The sequence below is a fragment of the Oncorhynchus nerka genome, linkage group LG15, assembly GCF_034236695.1.
Source record: "Oncorhynchus nerka isolate Pitt River linkage group LG15, Oner_Uvic_2.0, whole genome shotgun sequence".
Classification (NCBI taxonomy): domain Eukaryota; kingdom Metazoa; phylum Chordata; class Actinopteri; order Salmoniformes; family Salmonidae; genus Oncorhynchus; species Oncorhynchus nerka.
The window spans coordinates 18,996,035-19,023,862 of NC_088410.1; the positions used below are offsets into that span (position 1 = coordinate 18,996,035).

The 27,828-nt window shown below is 44.1% G+C and overlaps 1 protein-coding gene across 1 annotated transcript in view; it reads left to right on the top strand.

Annotated features, from left to right (window-relative positions):
* Nucleotides 1–11,984: 11,984 nt before the first annotated feature.
* The window catches only part of LOC115117548 (somatostatin receptor type 3-like), a 61,176-nt gene continuing 45,332 nt past the window's right edge, over nt 11,985–27,828 (top strand). Inside the window, exons 1-3 of the mRNA XM_065000673.1 lie at nt 11,985–12,125; nt 12,421–12,500; nt 12,651–12,827. Of these exons, the coding sequence (XP_064856745.1) occupies nt 11,985–12,125; nt 12,421–12,500; nt 12,651–12,827 (398 nt within the window). The remainder of the gene's footprint in view (nt 12,126–12,420; nt 12,501–12,650; nt 12,828–27,828) is intronic.

Here is a 27,828-nt window from a genome sequence, read left to right on the forward strand (position 1 = left end):
GTGGCTGTTTTGGGTGGCTAGAGACATCCTTATCTAGTCTATGGAGGTCAGCTGTGATCACTTGATCTCTCACTACCAGCTGATAAGTGTGGTGGCTGTTTTGGGTGGCCAGAGACATCCTTATCTAGTCTATGGAGGTCAGCTGTGATCACTTGATCTCTCACTACCAGCTGATAAGTGTGGTGGCTGTTTTGGGTGGCCAGAGACATCCTTATCTAGTCTATGGAGGTCAGCTGTGATCACTTGATCTCTCACTACCAGCTGATAAGTGTGGTGGCTGTTTTGGGTGGCCAGAGACATCCTTATCTAGTCTATGGAGGTCAGCTGTGATCACTTGATCTCTCACTACCAGCTGATAAGTGTGGTGGCTGTTTTGGGTGGCTAGAGACATCCTTATCTAGTCTATGGAGGTCAGCTGTGATCACTTGATCTCTCACTACCAGCTGATAAGTGTGGTGGCTGTTTTGGGTGGCTAGAGACATCCTTATCTAGTCTATGGAGGTCAGCTGTGATCACTTGATCTCTCACTACCAGCTGATAAGTGTGGTGGCTGTTTTGGGTGGCCAGAGACATCCTTATCTAGTCTATGGAGGTCAGCTGTGATCACTTGATCTCTCACTACCAGCTGATAAGTGTGGTGGCTGTTTTGGGTGGCCAGAGACATCCTTATCTAGTCTATGGAGGTCAGCTGTGATCACTTGATCTCTCACTACCAGCTGATAAGTGTGGTGGCTGTTTTGGGTGGCCAGAGACATCCTTATCACTGTTTTGGGTGGCTAGAGACATCCTTATCTAGTCTATGGAGGTCAGCTGTGATCACTTGATCTCTCACTACCAGCTGATAAGTGTGGTGGCTGTTTTGGGTGGCTAGAGACATCCTTATCTAGTCTATGGAGGTCAGCTGTGATCACTTGATCTCTCACTACCAGCTGATAAGTGTGGTGGCTGTTTTGGGTGGCTAGAGACATCCTTGTCTAGTCTATGGAGGTCAGCTGTGATCACTTGATCTCTCACTACCAGCTGATAAGTGTGGTGGCTGTTTTGGGTGGCCAGAGACATCCTTATCTAGTCTATGGAGGTCAGCTGTGATCACTTGATCTCTCACTACCAGCTGATAAGTGTGGTGGCTGTTTTGGGTGGCCAGAGACATCCTTATCTAGTCTATGGAGGTCAGCTGTGATCACTTGATCTCTCACTACCAGCTGATAAGTGTGGTGGCTGTTTTGGGTGGCCAGAGACATCCTTATCTAGTCTATGGAGGTCAGCTGTGATCACTTGATCTCTCACTACCAGCTGATAAGTGTGGTGGCTGTTTTGGGTGGCTAGAGACATCCTTATCTAGTCTATGGAGGTCAGCTGTGATCACTTGATCTCTCACTACCAGCTGATAAGTGTGGTGGCTGTTTTGGGTGGCTAGAGACATCCTTGTCTAGTCTATGGAGGTCAGCTGTGATCACTTGATCTCTCACTACCAGCTGATAAGTGTGGTGGCTGTTTTGGGTGGCCAGAGACATCCTTATCTAGTCTATGGAGGTCAGCTGTGATCACTTGATCTCTCACTACCAGCTGATAAGTGTGGTGGCTGTTTTGGGTGGCCAGAGACATCCTTATCTAGTCTATGGAGGTCAGCTGTGATCACTTGATCTCTCACTACCAGCTGATAAGTGTGGTGGCTGTTTTGGGTGGCCAGAGACATCCTTATCTAGTCTATGGAGGTCAGCTGTGATCACTTGATCTCTCACTACCAGCTGATAAGTGTGGTGGCTGTTTTGGGTGGCCAGAGACATCCTTATCTAGTCTATGGAGGTCAGCTGTGATCACTTGATCTCTCACTACCAGCTGATAAGTGTGGTGGCTGTTTTGGGTGGCTAGAGACATCCTTGTCTAGTCTATGGAGGTCAGCTGTGATCACTTGATCTCTCACTACCAGCTGATAAGTGTGGTGGCTGTTTTGGGTGGCCAGAGACATCCTTATCTAGTCTATGGAGGTCAGCTGTGATCACTTGATCTCTCACTACCAGCTGATAAGTGTGGTGGCTGTTTTGGGTGGCCAGAGACATCCTTATCTAGTCTATGGAGGTCAGCTGTGATCACTTGATCTCTCACTACCAGCTGATAAGTGTGGTGGCTGTTTTGGGTGGCCAGAGACATCCTTATCTAGTCTATGGAGGTCAGCTGTGATCACTTGATCTCTCACTACCAGCTGATAAGTGTGGTGGCTGTTTTGGGTGGCCAGAGACATCCTTATCTAGTCTATGGAGGTCAGCTGTGATCACTTGATCTCTCACTACCAGCTGATAAGTGTGGTGGCTGTTTTGGGTGGCTAGAGACATCCTTATCTAGTCTATGGAGGTCAGCTGTGATCACTTGATCTCTCACTACCAGCTGATAAGTGTGGTGGCTGTTTTGGGTGGCTAGAGACATCCTTGTCTAGTCTATGGAGGTCAGCTGTGATCACTTGATCTCTCACTACCAGCTGATAAGTGTGGTGGCTGTTTTGGGTGGCCAGAGACATCCTTATCTAGTCTATGGAGGTCAGCTGTGATCACTTGATCTCTCACTACCAGCTGATAAGTGTGGTGGCTGTTTTGGGTGGCTAGAGACATCCTTATCTAGTCTATGGAGGTCAGCTGTGATCACTTGATCTCTCACTACCAGCTGATAAGTGTGGTGGCTGTTTTGGGTGGCCAGAGACATCCTTATCTAGTCTATGGAGGTCAGCTGTGATCACTTGATCTCTCACTACCAGCTGATAAGTGTGGTGGCTGTTTTGGGTGGCTAGAGACATCCTTGTCTAGTCTATGGAGGTCAGCTGTGATCACTTGATCTCTCACTACCAGCTGATAAGTGTGGTGGCTGTTTTGGGTGGCCAGAGACATCCTTATCTAGTCTATGGAGGTCAGCTGTGATCACTTGATCTCTCACTACCAGCTGATAAGTGTGGTGGCTGTTTTGGGTGGCTAGAGACATCCGTATCTAGTCTATGGAGGTCAGCTGTGATCACTTGATCTCTCACTACCAGCTGATAAGTGTGGTGGCTGTTTTGGGTGGCCAGAGACATCCTTATCTAGTCTATGGAGGTCAGCTGTGATCACTTGATCTCTCACTACCAGCTGATAAGTGTGGTGGCTGTTTTGGGTGGCCAGAGACATCCTTATCTAGTCTATGGAGGTCAGCTGTGATCACTTGATCTCTCACTACCAGCTGATAAGTGTGGTGGCTGTTTTGGGTGGCTAGAGACATCCTTATCTAGTCTATGGAGGTCAGCTGTGATCACTTGATCTCTCACTACCAGCTGATAAGTGTGGTGGCTGTTTTGGGTGGCTAGAGACATCCTTATCTAGTCTATGGAGGTCAGCTGTGATCACTTGATCTCTCACTACCAGCTGATAAGTGTGGTGGCTGTTTTGGGTGACTAGAGACATCCTTATCTAGTCTATGGAGGTCAGCTGTGATCACTTGATCTCTCACTACCAGCTGATAAGTATGGTGGCTGTTTTGGGTGGCTAGAGACATCCTTGTCGAGTCTATGGAGGTCAGCTGTGATCACTTGATCTCTCACTACCAGCTGATAAGTGTGGTGGCTGTTTTGGGTGGCCAGAGACATCCTTATCTAGTCTATGTAGGTCAGCTGTGATCACTTGATCTCTCACTACCAGCTGATAAGTGTGGTGGCTGTTTTGGGTGGCTAGAGACATCCTTGTCTAGTCTATGGAGGTCAGCTGTGATCACTTGATCTCTCACTACCAGCTGATAAGTGTGGTGGCTGTTTTGGGTGGCCAGAGACATCCTTATCTAGTCTATGGAGGTCAGCTGTGATCACTTGATCTCTCACTACCAGCTGATAAGTGTGGTGGCTGTTTTGGGTGGCTAGAGACATCCTTATCTAGTCTATGGAGGTCAGCTGTGATCACTTGATCTCTCACTACCAGCTGATAAGTGTGGTGGCTGTTTTGGGTGGCCAGAGACATCCTTATCTAGTCTATGGAGGTCAGCTGTGATCACTTGATCTCTCACTACCAGCTGATAAGTGTGGTGGCTGTTTTGGGTGGCCAGAGACATCCTTATCTAGTCTATGGAGGTCAGCTGTGATCACTTGATCTCTCACTACCAGCTGATAAGTGTGGTGGCTGTTTTGGGTGGCTAGAGACATCCTTATCTAGTCTATGGAGGTCAGCTGTGATCACTTGATCTCTCACTACCAGCTGATAAGTGTGGTGGCTGTTTTGGGTGGCCAGAGACATCCTTATCTAGTCTATGGAGGTCAGCTGTGATCACTTGATCTCTCACTACCAGCTGATAAGTGTGGTGGCTGTTTTGGGTGGCCAGAGACATCCTTATCTAGTCTATGGAGGTCAGCTGTGATCACTTGATCTCTCACTACCAGCTGATAAGTGTGGTGGCTGTTTTGGGTGGCCAGAGACATCCTTATCTAGTCTATGGAGGTCACTTGCTGCTGATCACTGTTTTGGGTGGCTAGAGACATCCTTATCTAGTCTATGGAGGTCAGCTGTGATCACTTGATCTCTCACTACCAGCTGATAAGTGTGGTGGCTGTTTTGGGTGGCTAGAGACATCCTTGTCTAGTCTATGGAGGTCAGCTGTGATCACTTGATCTCTCACTACCAGCTGATAAGTGTGGTGGCTGTTTTGGGTGGCCAGAGACATCCTTATCTAGTCTATGTAGGTCAGCTGTGGTCACTTGATCTCTCACTACCAGCTGATAAGTGTGGTGGCTGTTTTGGGTGGCTTGAGACATCCTTATCTAGTCTATGGAGGTCAGCTGTGATCACTTGATCTCTCACTACCAGCTGATAAGTGTGGTGGCTGTTTTGGGTGGCTAGAGACATCCTTGTCTAGTCTATGGAGGTCAGCTGTGATCACTTGATCTCTCACTACCAGCTGATAAGTGTGGTGGCTGTTTTGGGTGGCCAGAGACATCCTTATCTAGTCTATGGAGGTCAGCTGTGATCACGTGCAAGCCAGTGGGCGCATTCAAAACAAATCAAATTGTATTTGTCACATGCGCTGAATACAACAGGTGGCTGGAGTCTTTGACAATATTTAGGGCCTTCCTCTTACACCGCCTGGTATAGAAGTCTTGGATGGCAGGAAGCTTGGCCCCAGTGATGTATTTATCCTCTATTTTACCAGGTAAGTTGACTGAGAACAAGTTCTCATTTGCAGCAACGACCTGGGGAATAGTTACAGGGGAAGAGGAGGGGGATGTAGTGCCTTGCGGTTGGAGGCCGAGCAGTTGCCATACCAGGCAGTGATGCAACCAGTGCTTCCATGCTCTCGATTGTGCATCTGTAGAACCTTTTGAGGATCTGAGGACCCATGCCAAATCTTTTCCGTCTCCTGAGGGGGAATAGGTTTTGTCGTGCCCTCTTCACGACTGTCTTAGTGTGTTTGGACCATGTTAGTTTGTTGGTGATGTGGACACTAAGGAACTTGAAGCTCGCAACCTGCTCCACTACAACCCTGTCGATGAGAATGGGGACGTGCTCGATCCTCCTTTTCCTGTAGTCCATAATCATCTCCTTTGTCTCGATCACTTTAAGAGAGAGGTTGTTGTCCTGGCAACACACGTTGAATAAATTCCAGGCTGACTACATGGTTTATGGCGCTGGTGAGGGTGTGGATGATTGGTGTCTACCCCTCAGGGCGCCACAATACTGAATTTAAACATATCAACTTCCTTATTTGTCCTAGTTATTTTGGAAGTTCTAATGGAGTATGTAGTGTGGTATTACTAATATAAGAATAAATACACGAAGGGGAGGGAATGAGTGCACACTTCTGGAGAAACGTTTGAATACAGCCAAAACGTAGCCTCTTAATTATTAGTTGACCTCATTTTTGTTGACTTGTTCATCAGGAATTGACTGTGTCTGTCGGTTACAGCTCGAGTGGCCTCATACAACCTGAACCAGTCACAAACTGCCAAACTATTCCAGAACCAATCATTTTCATAGTCCACAGTAATATGCTTATTATAACAGTTGACATACTGTATGTGTTAGTTACTGTAACTATTGTGTCCATCAGAAATGTAGTGGTGTTGTACTAGAGATCAGCTGTATGTATGACTCCCCCTGGTGGCCCTCAGGGAAATGCACATCCCAACCAACAGTAACGTCAGATCAGTGGTCACCAACCTTTTCTGGGTCAAGATCACTTTCGGAGTCAAAATGCTGAGATCGACCACTCTGATTTTTTTATTAACTTGACTTAAGAAATGTACGCCTATGCAACATGAACCAATTAAAAACAGTACTGTAGCAGTGAGGGTTGTGCAGTAAGCTAGATGCTCAATACATTATCACCGCATACAGGCTTTGCTTGAATTTACCTTGTTGTTCGGGACATTTTTTAAATGTATATTTTAAAATTTGAGATAGGCTATATGATCACACCGGTAATAGATCCATTGTTGTATTACTTGTGAGGCACAGCTGAGTGAGCATACATTTAAATAATTTGCTTTTTATTTTACTGGGCTGATGGTGCCTGCATCTGAGGGTCAGTTTCAGTGGAGGGAGAGAGCAGCAGACTGAGGGTCAGTCTCAGTGGAGGGAGAGAGCAGCAGACTGAGGGTCAGTCTCAGCGGAGGGAGAGAGCAGCAGACTGAGGGTCAGTCTCAGTGGAGGGAGAGAGCAGCAGACTGAGGGTCAGTCTCAGCGGAGGGAGAGAGCAGCAGACTGAGGGTCAGTCTCAGCGGAGGGAGAGAGCAGCAGACTGAGGGTCAGTCTCAGCGGAGGGAGAGAGCAGCAGACTGAGGGTCAGTCTCAGCAGAGGGAGAGAGCAGCAGACTGAGGGTCAGTCTCAGCGGAGGGAGAGAGCAGCAGACTGAGGGTCAGTCTCAGCAGAGGGAGAGAGCAGCAGACTGAGGGTCAGTCTCAGCGGAGGGAGAGAGCAGTAGACTGAGGGTCAGTCTCAGCGGAGGGAGAGAGCAGCAGACTGAGGGTCAGTCTCAGCAGAGGGAGAGAGCAGTAGACTGAGGGTCAGTCTCAGCGGAGGGAGAGAGCAGCAGACTGAGGGTCAGTCTCAGCAGAGGGAGAGAGCAGCAGACTGAGGGTCAGTCTCAGCAGAGGGAGAGAGCAGTAGACTGAGGGTCAGTCTCAGCAGAGGGAGAGAGCAGCAGACTGAGGGTCAGTCTCAGCAGAGGGAGAGAGCAGCAGACTGAGGGTCAGTCTCAGCAGAGGGAGAGAGCAGCAGACTGAGGGTCAGTCTCAACGGCGGGAGAGAGCAGCAGACTGAGGGTCAGTCTCAGCAGAGGGAGAGAGCAGTAGACTGAGGGTCAGTCTCAGCGGAGGGAGAGAGCAGCAGACTGAGGCTCAGTCTCAACGGCGGGAGAGAGCAGCAGACTGAGGGTCAGTCTCAGCAGAGGGAGAGAGCAGCAGACTGAGGGTCCATCTCTCAACAGCCCTCCGCTCTCCCTTTCCTCCACTGACACGGACCAAAAAGGAACACCGTCTTCCAGCTGATGGCAAGACTCCAGTCGCACCATATTATTTCTGCCTCATGCACAAATTCATGTTGTTACTCCTATGAACAGAAAAAGTGAAATATTCCTTGATATTAAAAAAGACCCAAGCCGCTAACAATAACAACAACGCAGGTCTATAGATGCACTTTCCTACTCATTGATTACTGCTGCACTGCTTGTTGTAGGGCTGAGTGGAAATATGAAGAACAGTGCTGAAAGAAGAACAGTGCTGACAGAAGAACAGTGTTGACAGAAGAACAGTGTTGACAGAAGAACAGTGTTGACAGAAGAACAGTGTTGACAGAAGAACAGTGTTGACAGAAGAACAGTGCTGACAGAAGAACAGTGCTGACAGAAGAACAGTGTTGACAGAAGAACAGTGTTGACAGAAGAACAGTGTTGACAGAAGAACAGTGCTGAAAGAAGAACAGTGCTGACAGAAGAACAGTGTTGACAGAAGAACAGTGTTGACAGAAGAACAGTGTTGACAGAAGAACAATGTTGACAGAAGAACAGTGTTGACAGAAAAACAGTGTTGACAGTGCTGAGTAAGAACTTAAACATGAACTCACTCACAAAAACAGCAGCTCTTTGCTGTATTCGTTGAGTCTCTCTGTAGTTATGGTTTTAAACGCTTTGAAATCTCACAGTATCAATTTTGCCTAAGCTTTCTTTTATGCCTGCTACTTTACTGCAGACTCTATCATCTGAGCAATCTGATTGGCCAGCGGTGTCATAGGCACTTGATTTCCTCTCCAGGCCCACCGGGAAGACAGAGTTTGTACCTTCAGACACATGAAATGGCAACAGTTTGCCTACCCGGCGCGCAGGGCAGCTGAATTGGCTGCACCTGCCACTAACAGCCTGAGACTAATAAAACAAAATAGGAAGACAAGGCTTTATCGTTGGGTTTTTTACAGAAATGTTTGGAGATCGAATAGACATGCCTTGGGTAAAAGTCTAAACATTAGGAACACCTGCTCTTTCCATGACGTAGACTGACCAGGTGAATCCAGATGAAAGCTATGATCCCTTATTGATGTTACTTGTTAAATCCACTTCAATCAGTGTAGATGAAGGGGAGGAGACAGGTTGAAGAAGGAACTGAGACGCTGCTGGGTTTTTCGCTACAGTTTCCCTTGTGTATCACGAATGGTCCACCCCCCAAAGGACATTCAGCCAACTTGAAACAACTGTGGGAAGCATTGAAGTCAACATGGGAAGCATTGAAGTCAACATGGGAAGCATTGAAGTCAACATGGGAAGCATTGAAGTCAACATGGGAAGCATTGAAGTCAACATGGGAAGCATTGAAGTCAACATGAGAAGCATTGAAGTCAACATGGGAAGCATTGAAGTCAACATGGGAAGCATTGAAGTCAACATGGGAAGCATTGAAGTCAACATGGGAAGCATTGAAATCAACATGGGAAGCATTGAAGTCAACATGAGAAGCATTGAAGTCAACATGGGAAGCATTGAAGTCAACATGGGAAGCATTTAAATCAACATGGGAAGCATTGAAGTCAACATGGGAAGCATTGAAGTCAACATGGGAAGCATCCCTGTGGAACGTTTCGACACCATGGGGGGTGGGGGGTTTGGGGGGTGCAACTCAATATCAGGAAAGTGTTGTTAATGTGTTGCACACTCAGTATATAGGGCTTTCTGTTAGAGAGCTTTATTAATTCATTTTATTAAATCGCCTTAAATTAAAATGTGTATTGTGGTGGGCGCATTGTGCTTGTCAACTATGCACCTTGGATTGAATCCCTGCCTTAGTGTGCAAAGGGAGACAAAGTTACAGTGGGATATACACTATTAATATCCTGGATTAACACACTACAGTGTCGTGACTCTACTTTTATTAATCTGACGACTGTTATTTATCTAATCAACTAACTATGTTTAACTGTTACCCGATTAAATGAATCATGTAACAATTACCTCATTAGGAATTTGGGGCACCACGAGAGCGGTTGCTTAAAGAGTTACCATCTCCCGAATTAGACCATAAAGGTCTTTACCTATCACATCCAAAAAACAGTCAACGTGTTAATCATAACCTCGTATCGTATCATCATTCTGAACAGTCGTAACCTCGGCATCTGCAAAAAAAACAGCCTTACTTATGAATCAGTACTACACAAATTGGTTTAATTACTTATTTACTAGCTAACTACATGGTAACACAGGATAAACATACACACTTAATACATTAGAAACAGGTCCCTAGCGGACTGAAACAATATTGAGGCTTGTTACAAAATTGATGGACAGGGTGAGCGAGAGAGAGACAGAGACATAATACTTTGGTATATTTAGAAATGACTCTCACAGTAATCAGATACTTTGCACACGAACCACCACCCGTTTGGAGTAAGAAATCATGACTGTATTTCCCTGTCAATGTCCTGGTTCTTGGTGTTTTTCTGTCCGAGCCAGGCCTTCTTGGAAAGGGGGTTGTGCCATTGTGCTGCATGCTTGTCAGGCTCTGATTTTCCAAAAGGAGTCCCCACCCATCTCTTCTACTGTTATTCTTCCATTCGCTCTGGGAGATGATTCTTTGAAGATAGGCTAGCCAGCTGTGTCAATGGTTCCCAGTGGGGGGATGAGAGTAGCAGAATATGATGGTTTGAAAAGAGTAGTAGAGTGGTCCCACTTAAATGTGCTTTTCTAGATACTTTACTCAGGATAGCTAATCAGCCGTACCAGTGATTGTCCGGGAGGTGACTTCATCGTCTCTACCTCGTGCTGATATTTCAGAGTTCAAACCACATCGGACATGAGCTGCAGCTACAAGCCTCTCTGGTCTGACATGTTCATTCTTAATCCCTGAATTTGGAGAGGGAGACTCATGATCTTCTCTCCTTTAATTTACAACAGGGCGTGAGGTGTCAACCTCCCACCAGCTCTCCAGCATCAGGTGCAGCAGGTGTAGTGGCAGCATATCCTCAAATATGAACTGTTTGGAACTCATCTGGTTTAGATGTCTTCCCCCAAAGTTTGGCCAAAAACTGTGCACAATCCCTTAGAGGATTAAATCCTACAATGTGATTTTCTGGATTTTTTTTCTTCTCATTTTGTTTGTCATAGTTGAAGTGTACCTATGATGAAAATTACAGGCCTCTCTCATCTTTTTATGTGGGAGAACTTGCACAATTGGTGGCTGACTAAATACTTTTTTGCCCCACTGTATGTGGTGTTTGGGTCCACTGGACCTGATGGAAATAAAAGTATGGAAAAGTGTGTATGTAGGTGAAAACAAGTAAAAATTACTTCACTCTGTCTTTCTCCTCCCTGGGCCTGCTGTTTCAACATAGCACCAAGAACCTGTCTGTATCCCTGCCTGTCTGCCTGTCTCCCGCTTTTCTCACACCCTTGACCCTTTGTAGTGTGTGAAACTATACAAAGTTTTGCGGGAACCTGCACAATGTTATTATAATACATTATTTCGATACTGTCACAACTTCCGTCGAAGTCGGTCCCTCTCCTTGTTTGGCGTTCGGCGGTCCACGTCACCGGCTTTCTAGCCACCGCCGATCCACTTTTCATTTTCCATTTGTTCTGTCTTTGTCTTACACCTGGCTTCACTCAACCAATGACTTGTTTATTATTTAACCCTCTGTTCCCCATGTTGTGTTTGTGAGTGATTGTTTATTGTAATTTGGTCCGTCTTTGTGAGCTCGTGATGTTACTTTGTATATTTGTCTTTTTGAGTAAAGTATGTTGTATTACTCATATCTGCTGTCCTGCGCCTGACTCTCTACACCAGCTACACACAAGACCATTACAGATACATTTTCCCACACACTACCCCAGCCAGGTGCAAATTGGGGGAGGGACACAACAAATAAATAGCTTTGCATGTGTGGCTCCTCAATCAGTATGGCAAATAGAATCTCTACTCAGAGGGCCTTAGAAATAATTTTTGCAGAGAGAGAAGCTGGTGTGGAAGGAGCTTCTTCAGAGAGAGAAGCTGGTGTGGAAGGAGCGTCTTCAGAGAGAGAAGCTAGTGTGGAAGGAGGGTCTTCAGAGAGAGAAGCTAGTGTGGAAGGAGCGTCTTCAGAGAGAGAAGCTGGTGTGGAAGGAGCGTCTTCAGAGAGAGAAGCTAGTGTGGAAGGAGGGTCTTCAGAGAGAGAAGCTAGTGTGGAAGGAGCGTCTTCAGAGAGAGAAACTGGTGTGGAAGGAGCGTCTTCAGAGAGAGAAGCTGGTGTGGAAGGAGCGTCTTCAGAGAGAGAAGCTGGTGTGGAAGGAGCGTCTTCAGAGAGAGAAGCTGGTGTGGAAGGAGCGTCTTCAGAGAGAGAAGCTGGTGTGGAAGGAGCGTCTTCAGAGAGAGAAGCTGGTGTGGAAGGAGCGTCTTCAGAGAGAGAAGCTGGTGTGGAAGGAGCGTCTTCAGAGAGAGAAGCTGGTGTGGAAGGAGCGTCTTCAGAGAGAGAAGCTAGTGTGGAAGGAGCGTCTTCCACTTTGGAAGATGAAGAATTTTCCAAATATGAGGATCATGTCTCTGTCAATTCGGACTCTGACAGTGAGTTGGAAAAAGAGGATGAGATTGGCCCTCAGCCAGCCCCAGGACCAGCCCGTCAGCAACCGGCTCATCAGCAGCCTGCAGGAGGAGAAACATTTTGAAATTGTCAAAGGAATAAGCCACCCAACATGGCTGCCAATATGAAGGATGCAACCAGGGAATGAGCCACCCAACATGGCTGCCAATGTGAAGGATGCAACCAGGGAATGAGCCACCCAACATGGCTGCCAATGTGAAGGATGCAACCAGGGAATGAGCCACCCAACATGGCTGCCAATGTGAAGGATGCAACCAGGGAATGAGCCACCCAACATGGCTGCCAATGTGAAGGATGCAACCAGGGCCGATGCGGATGGCGGTTACTCATGTTACTCATGTTACTCATGTTACTCATGTGCAGAACATAAAGTCTTTTTTTGAACTGTTCATCCCAGACATGATCCAGAAAATCATTCTGGACTGCACTAACTTGGAGAGAAGGTGTGTTTTTGGAGAGAGGTGGAAGGAGATGGACCAAACTCATTTACACACGTACTTTGGGGAATCTACAGAATCGCTGTGGGATGCAGAAACTGGCTGAGAACTTTTCTGTGCAACAATGTCTCTGGAAAACGTCCACATTATTTCCAGGATTATCCGCTTCGATAACCGAGAGACAAGACCAGCTCGGCAGCAGAGAGATAAGCTAGCTGCAATCAGGTCAGTGTGGGACAAGTGGGTGGACTGCCTTCCCCTGTTTTACAACCTTGGGCCCAACGTTACTGTTAATGAGCACTTTATGCCATTTAGGGGTCACACCTTCAGACGGTACATACCGTCTAAACCCGCAACATATGGAATCAAGATCTGGGCTGCCTGCAAGTGTATACAGGGAAGCCAGATGGAGGAGCCCCTGAGAAGAACCAAGGGAGGCGGGATGTCCTGGATGTGACAGGGACTCCGTGGCCACCACATCCGATGCAATAACTTTTTTACTTCGCACAAGCTGGGACAGGAGCTCCTCAAGAGGAAGCTGACAATGGTAAGAACAGTACGAAAAGACAAGCCAGAGCTCCCACCTCTCGTCCCTAGTGTCCCAGGTGCCAAAGAAACACAAAAATGTGGTACTCATGAGTACGCTTCATAGGGATGGGAGAAGCTCTGGCCAGGAACATAAAAAAAACAGAAATCATAATGAATTTCAATGCTACAAAACAAGGGTTGGACAATTTAGACAAGCTGGTAAGTGGCTACAGCTGCAAAAGAAGAACCCTATGCTGGCCACTTGTGATATTCTTCAACATCTTGGACATGCACAACGCATTTGTCATCTGGATGGCATTGAACCCAGATTGGAACCGAGGGAAGCTCCAGATGAGATGGCTCTTTCTCGAGGAGCTGGGCAAGTCATTGGTAAGACCTCAAACCCATAGGAGTGTTAGGTTCTAAATTAACCTATTAAAACTCACAGATGCTTAATAAAGCTCAAACCAAGTTGAATCACCCATTGGGTCGATACAGCTGCATAAGACAAAAGACATATTCACAATAGTGGTAATATATATACCCCAATTTGGGCAGAGTTTCCTCCGTTCTAAATGTTACATCTCTATTAGGCAAGGCAAGGCAAGGCAAGGCAAGGCAAGGCAAGGCAAGGCAAGGCAAGGCAAGAAGTTAAGTGATACGGTCAATAAACTGTTCCTTCTCCCTTAATGTGACCTGACCAGACCTCGACCACTTTCCTCACTAATCCACTGCTCTCCACCCTTATCATTGCCTGCCAACGTGATCGTTTTCCCTGCACTCATTACATTCCATGCGTAATTACATTAAACATATGCATTCCTCCTACAGATAACCATTAACTTCTGGTGTAGACCCTACACTATGTCACCCCTTATGTCTCTAGTAAAACTAATGATTAATACTATTTAAAGTTTAGAAATCCAAACCCATCAGTAGGCAACATATCCCAAGGACCCCAGCTTCTGCAGCCACCGCGAGGAGGATTCAGGAAGAGGATGCTGGTGTCCCAATCCACAAGACCCACAGAACCAACAACTCCAATATCGGAAGTAAGTGTGAGTGATGTTGTTGCATGTGTGTGTGTCTGACTCTCCTACCTTGGCCTGCTGTTACTATATATGTGAGTGAATGAGTGAGATGTTATTAAAATTCATGAACTAAGTATTTTCATCATTCTTAATTGCAGCCGGTAGCAACAACTGGCTCCCCTGTGGCACAGTGGTATAAGGCACTGCATCTCAGTGCTAGAGGTGTCAATACAGACCCTGGTTCGATCCCGGGCTGTATCACAACCAGCTGTGATCGGGTGTCCCATAGGGTGGTGCACAGTTGTCCCGGTTAGGGGAGGGTTTGGCCCTGGTAAGCCGTCATTGTTAAACCATTTGTTCTTAATTGAGTAGTTAAATAAAGGTTTAAAAAATATATAAAATAACAAGAAGCGCTGCGATGTGTGTGGACCCAAGAAAGACTGGAAGACACAGTACACATCGCAACACACACAGTAAAACTCTATCCCTCATGTGATGTGTAGACTGGCCTTAATTGTGTTCAATGGGCCTCATTTAACATTTCCATAAAATACTGTATGTAAATTTGTTCAGTTCATAATATGAAAGAGAAACTATAGATCTACTGGCAAATCCTTGTCATATTTTTGACTTGATTCATGATGATGACTGCTAGCTTAGATTTTGAGAGTATGATGTTGACATGAACAGTCCAATCAAAGGTACTGTAGATATAATGTGATTTGACGCCATTCTATCTGTGGCCAATGACCTTGAGCCTTCTTGGATGGGAATTTCTAATGTAACTCAATGGCAGCACTGAAGGGGCTTGAATTTTAGAGCTCTGCCCTTAGACTTGGCAGTGACGTACTGTCCCCATGAGTGACAGAACACTGAGCTAATCGTGGCGCAACTAGAGAACATTACCAACACCTACGACCCATATTTTCTGCTGGCTGCCCCACCACCACAGAAAGCACTGAGCTAGGCTGGTAGCCTAGTGGTTAGAGTATTGGACTAGTAACTGAAAGTTTGCAATATCAAATCCCCAAGCTGACAAGGTGCAAATCTGTTGTTCTGCCCCTGAACAAGGCAGTTAACCCACTGTTCTTAGGCTGTTATTGAAAATAAGAAATTGTTCTTAACTGACTTGCCTAGTTAAATAAAGGTTAAATAAATAGGCTGAAACACCTGCATTTTGGAGCTACCTTACTCAAGAAAGCAAAAAAGAGACCATGTTTGTATGCAGCTTTATTAAAACCTCGGGATCGGTGTCCCCCCTGTGGGAAGGTTGAGCTAATGTGATTAGCATGAGGTTGTAAGTAACAAGAACATTTCCCTGGACATAGACATGTCTTATATGGGTAGAAAGCTTAAAGTCTTGTTAATCTAACTGCACTGTCCAATTTACAGTAGCTATTACAGTGAAAAAAAGATCATGTTATTGTTTGAGGAGAGTGCACAACAACAAGAAATGTATCAAGACAACTGGTTTGATACATTCACCTCTGAAGGTAAATGATGTACTTACATTCAGTAATCTTGCTCTGATTTGTCATCCTGAGGGTCCCAGAGATGAAATGTAGCATAGTTTTGTTTTATAAAATCAATTTTTATATTAAAATGTAGGAACTGGGTTCTACAGTTTGAACCCCTGCTGTGTCTGCCGCGCCCCATCTAGATGTGTGAAGGTTAGTGTCTTTTCTGTAGGGAAGCTAATTATGCATAATTTATGACGTTCCCTGGGAGTTGTAAACTTAAATGTCTTATTACCATATAATTGTTGTATGTTCTGGGCACATTTGAGCAGACTTGATACAACATTGTGAACAGTAATACAATGGTTCATTGGATCAGTCCAAAACTTTGCACATACATAGCTGCCATCTAGTGGCCAAAATCTAAATTGCGCCTAGACTCCTAAGTGATATAATGGCATTTCTCTTGCATTTCAAAGATGATGGAACAAAAGAATGATAGAAAACGCATGTTTTTTTCTTTGTATTATATTTACGAGATCTAATGTGTTATATTCTCGTACATTAATTTCACATTTCCACAAAATTCAAAGTGTTTCCTTTCAAATGGTATCAACAATATGCATATCCTTGCTTCAGGTCCTGAGCTACAGGCAGTTAGATTTGGGTATGTCATTTTAGGTGAAATTTACATTGAAAAAAAGGTTCTGATCCATAAGAGGTATTTAGGCTATGTGAGCCATATCAGCTATGTTTTTTTAAAGGCAGTAAATGAGGCTGAATGAACAGTTTCGCTGCCAGACAAGGCTCTTCTGATAGCCAGGTGTAGCAGTGGTAAGATGTTGGGACAGCTTCATGTAGGCTCTAACAGTTTATGGGCACCGTTTGTCACCCTTATAGTGTAATTCATGTATTGTTTAGTATTGTGTTGCGTGGTCGCTTTGTGGGATGCATAACATCTTTTCCCCCCCAAACAATGTGTACATGCTAAACTCGACACTGAGTGTATGCGTGATAAAAAACGACTTTCTCTCTTTCTCTCTTCTCTCGCTCTCCCTCCCTCTCTGTCGCACACACACACACACATACACACACGCCCTGACCCCACTGACCATTGTGTTTTATCTCGGCATCGCAGCAGCCCGGTTAAACCGGAGACTGGTTACTTAGATACCCTACCGGAATAGTGCTAGTGCGCCTTGGGCGCGCTGAAATGTAACAAATCTCAGTTCAGAAAATCAGTTGATATGATCGTTCTTCAGTGATATTGAACGTTATTATCTAATTCCCTGATAATGATTATTACTGTTACTTTGTTATAGCCAACATTGTGTTAATGTTGTTGATATCGTCCGCCGTTTTGTATCTGGGAAATTCGGGAAAGCCAAACAAGACCAACATTTGAAGAAGCGTAAATTGAGTTTTTCGTACAATTATTTGAATTTGTGGACGTAGATCATAAGGAATTCGATACGAAATGGATACATCACAGTAGGCTAGTCATTGATCAATCATATTCTGTCATTTTATATTTAACAATATAGATAACCTATTGTAGCCTAAAAAGTTTGTAATTTTATGTTTTATTTTCTTTCTGTGATGTTTGTTTATATGCGTGCGCATATAAAGAGCTATACTGCATGGTTCTCATGTTTATAGTTGGTTCCCATACAGTAAATACAAGTGTTCTTGCAGGGCGTTTATGTCTGCTTACCTCATAACAAATGCAATAAGCATCTCATCATCATCTTAATCACATCATCATTTCGAATCACCCCCCTCTTCCTCCTCCTCACCCCTCCCATAACATCTCTAAAGTATAGCGTCTAAAACATCATTGTGTTGGTCCCTGATATAATAGCATACAGAGTTCAGCCAGGCAGAGAATGACTGATTGGCCCAAATCATAGCCCTGCAATCCACACAGTCAGCCAGTCCAACAGTCAGCCAGACAGCCAGCCAATTAGACAGTCAACCAGTAAAACAGTTAGCAAGTCAGGCTGCCAGTCAGCCAGTCAGCAAGTCAGTCAGTCAGAAACACAACCAAAACAAACAAGTTTGTAGAGTCATATACTTGATGTAGTTATTGCGTGCTAGGAATACGGGACCAAATACTCAACTTTTGACTAAATGTAATACATTACAAGTGAATTCCAAATACTTATGACACCTTCAAATGGGGAGACTGTTACAAAAAAAGTGCTTTCATTTCTAAATGGTAAAACGGATATACGTATGTATAAAAATACCCTCAAATATAAGGTTACCTACTGTTACCTCAAGAGCGACATTTGAGCTCAAATCCAAAATGCTGGAGAATATCCTAATTAAAAGTTTTAGCTTCACGGTCCAAATAAATACATATAGGGGAGTGTATCTGAGATACATAGTCTACTCTCTCTCTCCCTCTCGCTCTCTCTCTCGCGCGCACACGCGCCGTGACCCCATTGAACATATTGGTTTATCTCGTTATATCTGCAGCCCCGTTAAACCCGGAGACTGGTTACTTAGATACCCGACCAGGATGCTGCTCGTGCGCCGTAAGCGGGCTGAAATTTAGCAAATCTTAGTTCAGACAATCAGTTAATATGGTCGTTCTTCAGTGACATTGAAAGTCGTTATGTAATTCACCGATACTTATTATTATTGCTTCTTTGTTGTAGCCTACATTTTGTTCATGTGTTTGATCCCGTCAGCCTTTATGCAACTGAACAAGTCGGGAAAGCCAAACAAGACCATAGTAAGAATTTTAAGAAAGGTGAGTTGTTTTTTCGTTGTGGACTTGTTGACAAATTCGATACGAAATTGATACATCACAGTAGGCTATAGTCATTGATCAATAATATTCTGTCATTTTATATTTAACAATATAGATAACCTAATGTTGACTAAAAAGTCTGTAATTTGATGTTTTATTTTCTTTCTGTGATGTTTGTCAAAGCATCAAGCCTGCTCATATAGAGAGCTACAGTACTGCATGGTTCTCATGTAAGAGCTACAGTACTGCATGGTTCTCATGTAAAGAGCTACAGTACTGCATGATTCTCATGTATAGAGCTACAGTACTGCATGGTTCTCATGTAAAGAGCTACAGTACTGCATGGTTCTCATGTATAGAGCTACAGTACTGCATGGTTCTCATGTAAAGAGCTACAGTACTGCATGGTTCTCATGTAAAGAGCTACAGTACTGCATGGTTCTCATGTAAAGAGCTACAGTACTAAAGAGCTACAGTACTGCATGGTTCTCATGTAAAGAGCTACAGTACTGCAAAGAGCTACAGTACTGCATGGTTCTCATGTAAAGAGCTACAGTACTGCATGGTTCTCATGTATAGAGCTACAGTACTGCATGGTTCTCATGTAAAGAGCTACAGTACTGCATGGTTCTCATGTAAAGAGCTACAGTACTGCATGGTTCTCATGTAAAGAGCTACAGTACTGCATGGTTCTCATGTAAAGAGCTACAGTACTGCATGGTTCTCATGTAAAGAGCTACAGTACTGCATGGTTCTCATGTAAAGAGCTACAGTACTGCATGGTTCTGCATGGTTCTAAAGAGCTACAGTACTGCATGGTTCTCATGTAAAGAGCTACAGTACTGCATGGTTCTCATGTAAAGAGCTACAGTACTGCATGGTTCTCATGTAAAGAGCTACAGTACTGCATGGTTCTCATGTAAAGAGCTACAGTACTGCATGGTTCTCATGTAAAGAGCTACAGTACTGCATGGTTCTCATGTCATATAAAGAGCTACAGTACTGCATGGTTCTCATGTAAAGAGCTACAGTACTGCATGGTTCTCATGTAAAGAGCTACAGTACTGCATGGTTCTCATGTAAAGAGCTACAGTACTGCATGGTTCTCATGTAAAGAGCTACAGTACTGCATGGTTCTCATGTAAAGAGCTACAGTACTGCATGGTTCTCATGTAAAGAGCTACAGTACTGCATGGTTCTCATGTAAAGAGCTACAGTACTGCATGGTTCTCATGTTTATAGTTGGTTCCCATACAGTAAATACAAGTGTTCTTGCAGGGTGTTTATGTCTGCTTACCTCATAACAAATGCAATAAGCATCTCATCATCATCTTAATCACATCATCATTTCGAATCACCCCCCTCTTCCTCCTCCTCACCCCTCCCATAACATCTCTAAAGTATAGCGTCTAAAACATCATTGTGTTGGTCCCTGATATAATAGCATACAGAGTTCAGCCAGGCAGAGAATGACTGATTGGCCCAAATCATAGCCCTGCAATCCACACAGTCAGTCAGACAGTCAGAAAGTTAGCCAGTCAGTCAGACAGACAGACAGACAGTCATTCAGTCATTCAGCCAGCCCAGCCAGCCAGCCAGCCAGCCAGCCAACCTGTCACTCACTCACTCACTCACTCACTCACTCACTCACTCACTCACTCACTCACTCACTCACTCACTCACTCACTCACTCACTCACTCACTCACTCACCACTCACTCACTCACTCACTCACTCACTCACTCACTCACTCACTCACTCACTCACTCACTCACTCACTCACTCACTGGGAGAATCTCAACTGCATACGCCTCGCATGGTCTTTCCTCTCTCCTCACTTCCTTCTCAAAACCCATTGGAGGAGAAGGTCAGAGGGGAGGAACTTCTGACTTTCTCATCCAATGGGTTTTGAGAAGGATGTGAGGCGAGAGGAGAGAGGACGTGAGGGAAATGCTATTGATATTCTCCAACTCATTCAGGGTGCTTTTCCACTGAGACTTACCCCCACACCAGTGGGCCGCCAGTGTTTTACGTTAATGTAAGCTCTACCCCCAAGCCATAAGACTGCTGAACAATTAGTCAATTGGCCATCAGACTATTTACATTGACACCCCCTCCCCTTAATTTGTTTTGTACACTGCTGCTACTCGCTGTTTATTAACTATGCATAGTCACTTCACCCCTACCTACACCCCTACCTACACCCCTACCTCGACTAACCTGTAGCCCCGCACATTGACTCGGTACCGGTACCCCCTGTATATTGCCTCATTATTGTTATTTTATTGTGTTACTTTTTATTATTTTTTACTTTAGTTTATTTGGTAAATATTTTCTTAACTCTTTCTTGAACTGCACTGTTGGTTAAGGGCTTGTCAGTAAGTAATTCACAGTAAGGTTTACACATGTTGTATTCGGCACATGTGACAAATAAAGTTTGATTTGATTTAGTGTAATTGTGTATCCATCAGGACACTAAGGACTTGTGGCGAGCAGAATCAACAACGTCTGCATCAATCAAGACTGTTTCTTTGTGACATGGTGTTAAAGCCCACCGTCAGCTGCTGTTAAAATATATATATATATATATTTAACTTTTATTTAACTAGGCAAGTCAGTTAACAACAAATTCTTATTTACAATGACGGCCTACACTGGCCAAACCTGGACGACCCTGGGCCAAATGTGTGCCACCCTATGGGACTCCCAATCATGTTATGTAAATGAAGCCGAAAAGTACCCAGGGCCTTGGCTCCTAGTTAGAGCAGGTCAGCCGGAGCCGTGGCCCAGTGAGACACGGGTGCCGGCCTGCGGAGATGGAAACAGAAAAGTCTGAGCCTATTTGGTGAAACACCAGGATAAATCCTCAGTGGAAACTTGGCATCAGTCAGCCAACCGCTCACTCACTCAATCACTCTCTCAATCAGCCAGCCAGGCAGTCAGCCAGTCAGTCAGTCAGTGTCCCTCCTCTTCCCATTCATCTACATTAGTACACATCTGTTCCTATACAGACTGAGTGCTCAGAGAGAGAGACAACAGTGAGATGTGGTAATACACACGCCGCCACCACTCTCCTTCACTGCAATTAGCAGTTCTGTTCTCTCTTTCTCTCTCTCTCTCTCTCTCCATCATTTATTCTGTCACTATCTCTCTCTTTTACCTCCCACCCCCTCCCCTATACATTTTCTCTCTCTAGCTCCCTCTTGTTCTTCCCTCCCTCCCTCCCTCCCTCCCTCCCTCCCTCCCTCCCTCCCTCCCTCCCCCTCTGTCTCTCTTTTTTTTCTTTTTTCTTTCTTTCTTTCTTTCTTTCTTTCTTTCTCTCTCTCGCTCTTTCTCTTTCTCTCAATCTCTCCCTGCTTTCTCCCTGTCTCTCCCCCTTTCTCTCTCACTTTCTCCCTGTCTCTCCCCCTTTCTCTCTCTCTTTCTCCCTGTCTCTCCCCCTTTCTCTCTCTCTTTCTCCCTGTCTCTCTCTCTTTCTCTCTCTCTTTCTCCCTGTCTCTCCCCCTTTCTCTCTCTCTTTCTCCCTGTCTCTCTCTCTCTCTTTCTCCTAATCTCTCCCTGCTTTCTCCCTGTCTCTCCCCCCTTTCTCTCTCTCTTTCTCCCTGTCTCTCTCTCTTTCTCTCTCTCAATCTCTCCCTGTCTCTCCCCCCTTTCTCTCTCTCTTTCTCCCTGTCTCTCTCTCTTTCTCCCTGTCTCTCTCTCTTTCTCCCTGTCTCTCTCTCTTTCTCCCTGTCTCTCTCTCTCTCTCTTTTCTCTCTCTCTCTCTCTCTCTCTCTCTCTCTGTCTCTCTCTCTCTTTCTCCCTGTCTCTCTCTCTTTCTCCCTGTCTCTCTCTCTTTCTCCCTGTCTCTCTCTCTTTCTCTCTCTCTCTCTCTCTCTCTCTCTCTCTCTGTCTCTCTCTCTCTTTCTCCCTGTCTCTCTCTCTTTCTCTCTCTCTTTCTCCCTGTCTCTCTCTCTCTTTCTCCCTCTCTCTCTCTCTCTCTCTCTCTCTTTCTCCCTCCTCTTTCCCCGTTGCTGTATCTCTCCCCTCTCTCACCCTCCTTCCTCCGTTTAGGTTTTTTATTCCATCCATCCATCCAGCAGCCCAATCAACCACTTAGCGGCACTCGTTTCCATCCGCTGCTCGATTGGGCAATCTGGCCCCCATTGAAATGTGTTTATGTCTCTGTTTGTTCCGCGTCAACTGAGGTGTTCTGTCATGTGACGTAGGGAGATGTCATGTTAAGTGCAGTTATGTTGGCTACCTGGGAATTCATATAACAGCGTTGTAACAGCCTATCTTGTTAATTGACAGACTTACAGTATATTCAGAAAGTATTCAGACCCCTTGACCTCTTCCACGTTTGTTACATTACAGCCTTACTCTAAAATGGATTAAGATTTTTTTCCCCCACTCATCAATCTACACACAACAGCCCACAATGACAAAGTGAAAACAGGTTTTTAGACATTTTCACAAGTGTATTAAAAATAAAAAACAGAAATACCTTATTTACATAAGTATTCACTTTTTTTTTAACTCGAAATTGAGCTCATCTGCATCCTGTTTCCATTGATCGTCCTTGAGATGTTTCTACAACTTGATTGGAGTCCACCTGTGGTAAATTCTATTGATTGGACATGATTTGGAAAGGCACACACCTGTCTATATAAGGTCCCACAGTTGACAGTGCATGTCAGAGCAAAAACCAAGCCATGAGGTTGAAGGAATTGTCTGTAGAGCTCAGAGACAGGATTGTGTCGAGGCACAGATCTGGGGAAGGGAACCAAAACATGTCTGCAGCATTGAAAGTTCCCAAGAACACAGTGGCTCCATCATTCTTAAATGGAAAAAGTTTGGAACCACCAAGACTCTTCCTAGATCTGGCTGCTCTGAGGAGCTGTATTTATTCAGGTAGGGTTCTGTTTGGAATCCCATTGGTCCATTTCGGAACAGGTCCATCTTTTTGGGCCCATGAAGACCTGTACTTTTGTCATGTGTGCTCCCTCTCCAGCCTAGAGGTCATCAGGCTGCTCGTTATGGCGCACACCTGGCACCATCGTTACGCGCACCTGTGTGTCATGAGACTCTGGACTCCATCACTCCCTGATTACCTTCCCTATACCTGTCACTCCCTTTGGTTCCTTCCACAGGTGTTATTGTTTCTGTTTCAGTTTCCTGTCTGTGTGTTGTTTGTGTTTCTTGTTTTGTTCATTTGTTTATTAAATTATGCACTCCCTGAACTTGCTTCCAGACTCCCAGCACACTCGTTACAACTTTCTACACTGTTAAATGGAAGAAGTTTGGAAAGACCAAGAATCTTCCTAGAGCTGGCGGCCCGGTCAAACTGAGCGATCGGGGGAGAAGGGCCTTGGTCAGGGAGGTGACCAAGAACCCGATGGTCACTCTAACAGAGCTCCAGAGTTCGTCTGTGAAGATGGGGGAACCTTCCAGAAGGACAACCATCTCTGCAGCACTCTACCAATCAGGCCTTTATGGTAGAGTGGCCAGACGGAAGCCACTCCTCAGTAAAAGGCACGACAGCCAGCTTGGAGTTTGCCAAAAGACACCTAAAGGACTCTCAGAGCATGAGAAACAGGATTCTCTGGTCTGATGAAACCAAGATTGACCTCTTTGGCCTGAATACCAAGCATCATGACTGGAGGAAACCTGGCACCATCCCTACGGTGAAGCATGGTGGTGGCAGCATTATGCCGTTGGGATGTTTTCTGTGGCAGGGACTGGGAGACTAGTCAGGATCGAGGGAAAGACGAACAGAGCAAGTACAGAGAGATCTTCAATATAAACCTGCTCCAGAGTACTCAGGACCTCAGACTGGGGCAAAGGTTCACCTTCCAACAAGACAACGACCCAAAGCACACAGCCAAGACAAAGCAGGATTGGCTTCGGCACAAGTCTCTGAATGTCCTTGACTGGCCCAGCCAGAGCCCGGACTTTAATCCGATCGAAAATCTCTGGAGAGACCTGAAAATAGCTATGCAGCGACGCTCCCCATCCAACCTGACAGAGCTTGAGAGGATCAGCAGAGAAGAACGGGAGACACTCCCCAAATACAGGTGTGCCAAGCATGTAGCATCATACCCAAGAAGACTCGAGGCTGTAATCGCCGTGAAAGGTGCTTCAACAAAGTACTGAGTAAAGGGATAAACACAACAACTGTTTTTGCTTTTGTCATTATGGGGTATTGTGTGGAGATTGTTAAAGGGGGAAAACTATTAAATCCAGAATAAGGCTGTAACGTAACAAAATGTGGAAGGTCTGAACACTTTCCGAATGCACTGTAAGTCTTGGAACACTTGATAGTTCATACATGTTTGGTGCCTCATTAAATCAGTAAAGGCAAAGGAAGTAAAATGGTTTGTTTCCTTTCACAGACACACACACACACACACACACACACACACACACACACACACACACACACACACACACACACACACACACACACACACACACACACACACACACACACACACACACACACACACACAGCCCTGATTGCCTAATGCCCTTTCTGTCCAATGAATTGTCCTTCTATACCCAGGGCCAATTTATTGGTCACTAGGGAGTGATACTGTGACTGTCTAAATCCTCTGTGCGTGTATGTGTCAAATACTCTAGTCCCAATCCCCCTATCACCCAGTCAGGCAGGCACATCCCCTCAACCTCTCAAATTACAGGACTATAGCTTGGTTTTAATGAAATGGTCAGGTGTGGCATAGACAAATGTAAAGTGATAGCAGGTCGGGAGACACATTCCATCAATATTCTCCAGGAGAATCATAATAACAGGAGAATCATAATAACAGGAGAATCATAATAACTGGAGAATCATAACAACAGGAGAATCGTAATAACAGGAGAATCGCAATAACAGGAGAATCATACTAACAGGAGAATCATAATAACAGGAGAATCATACTAACAGGAGAATCATAATAACTGGAGAATCATAACAACAGGAGAATCGTAATAACAGGAGAATCATAACAACAGGAGAATCATAATAACAGGAGAATCGTAATAACAGGAGAATCATAACAACAGGAGAATCATAATAACAGGAGAATCATAACAACAGGAGAATCGTAACAACAGGAGAATCATAATAACAGGAGAATCATAATAACAGGAGAATCACAACATCAGGAGAATCACAACATCAGGAGAATCATAATAACAGGAGAATCACAACATCAGGAGAATCACAACATCAGGAGAATCATAATAACAGGAGAATCACAACATCAGGAGAATCACAACATCAGGAGAATCACAACATCAGGAGAATCACAACAACAGGAGAATCGTAATAACAGGAGAATCACAACATCAGGAGAATCACAACATCAGGAGAATCATAATAACAGGAGAATCACAACATCAGGAGAATCGTAATAACAGGAGAATCACAACATCAGGAGAATCACAACATCAGGAGAATCACAACATCAGGAGAATCATAATAACAGGAGAATCACAACATCAGGAGAATCACAACATCAGGAGAATCATAATAACAGGAGAATCACAACATCAGGAGAATCACAACATCAGGAGAATCACAACATCAGGAGAATCATAATAACAGGAGAATCATAATAACAGGAGAATCATAATAACAGGAGAATCATAACATCAGGAGAATCACAACATCAGGAGAATCATAATAACAGGAGAATCATAACATCAGGAGAATCATAATAACAGGAGAATCACAACATCAGGAGAATCATAATAACAGGAGAATCATAATAACAGGAGAATCATAACATCAGGAGAATCATAACATCAGGAGAATCATAATAACAGGAGAATCATAACATCAGGAGAATCATAACATCAGGAGAATCATAATAACAGGAGAATCATAATAACAGGAGAATCATAACATCAGGAGAATCATAATAACAGGAGAATCATAATAACAGGAGAATCATAACATCAGGAGAATCATAATAACAGGAGAATCATAACATCAGGAGAATCATAACATCAGGAGAATCATAATAACAGGAGAATCATAATAACAGGAGAATCAGGAGAATAATAACAGGAGAATCATAACATCAGGAGAATCATCAGGAGAATCATAACAACAGGAGAATCATAACATCAGGAGAATCATAACATCAGGAGAATCATAACAACAGGAGAATCATAACATCAGGAGAATCATAATATCAGGAGAATCATAATAACAGGAGAATCATAACATCAGGAGAATCATAACATCAGGAGAATCATAATAACAGGAGAATCATAACAACAGGAGAATCATAATAACAGGAGAATCATAATAACAGGAGAATCATAACAACAGGAGAATCATAATAACAGGAGAATCATAACATCAGGAGAATCATAACATCAGGAGAATCACAACAGGAGAACATCAGGAGAATCATAACATCAGGAGAATCATAACAACAGGAGAATCATAACATCAGGAGAATCATAATAACAGGAGAATCATAACATCAGGAGAATCATAACATCAGGAGAATCATAATAACAGGAGAATCATAACATCAGGAGAATCATAACATCAGGAGAATCATAATCAGGAGAATCATAACATCAGGAGAATCATAATAACAGGAGAATCATAATATCAGGAGAATCATAACATCAGGAGAATCATAACATCAGGAGAATCATAACATCAGGAGAATCATAACATCAGGAGAATCATAACATCAGGAGAATCATAATAACAGGAGAATCATAACAACAGGAGAATCATAATAACAGGAGAATCATAACATCAGGAGAATCAGGAGAATAACAGGAGAATCATAATAACAGGAGAATCATAACATCAGGAGAATCATAAATCAGGAGAATCATAACAGGAGAATCATAATAACAGGAGAATCATAACATCAGGAGAATCATAACATCAGGAGAATCATAAGGAGAATCATAATCAGGAGAATCATAACATCAGGAGAAGAATCAGGAGAATCATAATAACAGGAGAATCATAACATCAGGAGAATCATAACATCAGGAGAATCATAACATCAGGAGAATCATAATAACAGGAGAATCATAACATCAGGAGAATCATAACATCAGGAGAATCATAACAGGAGAAACATCAGGAGAATCATAACATCAGGAGAATCATAATAACAGGAGAATCATAACATCAGGAGAATCAGGAGAATCATAACATCAGGAGAATCATAACAACAGGAGAATCATAATAATCAGGAGAATCATAACATCAGGAGAATCATAACATCAGGAGAATCATAACATCAGGAGAACATCAGGAGAATCATAACATCAGGAGAATCATAACATCAGGAGAATCATAACATCAGGAGAATCATAACATCAGGAGAATCATAACATCAGGAGAATCATAATAACAGGAGAATCATAACATCAGGAGAATCATAACATAACAGGAGAATCATAATAACAGGAGAATCATAACATCAGGAGAATCATAATAACAGGAGAATCATAACATCAGGAGAATCATAACATCAGGAGAATCATAACATCAGGAGAATCATAACATCAGGAGAATCATAACATCAGGAGAAT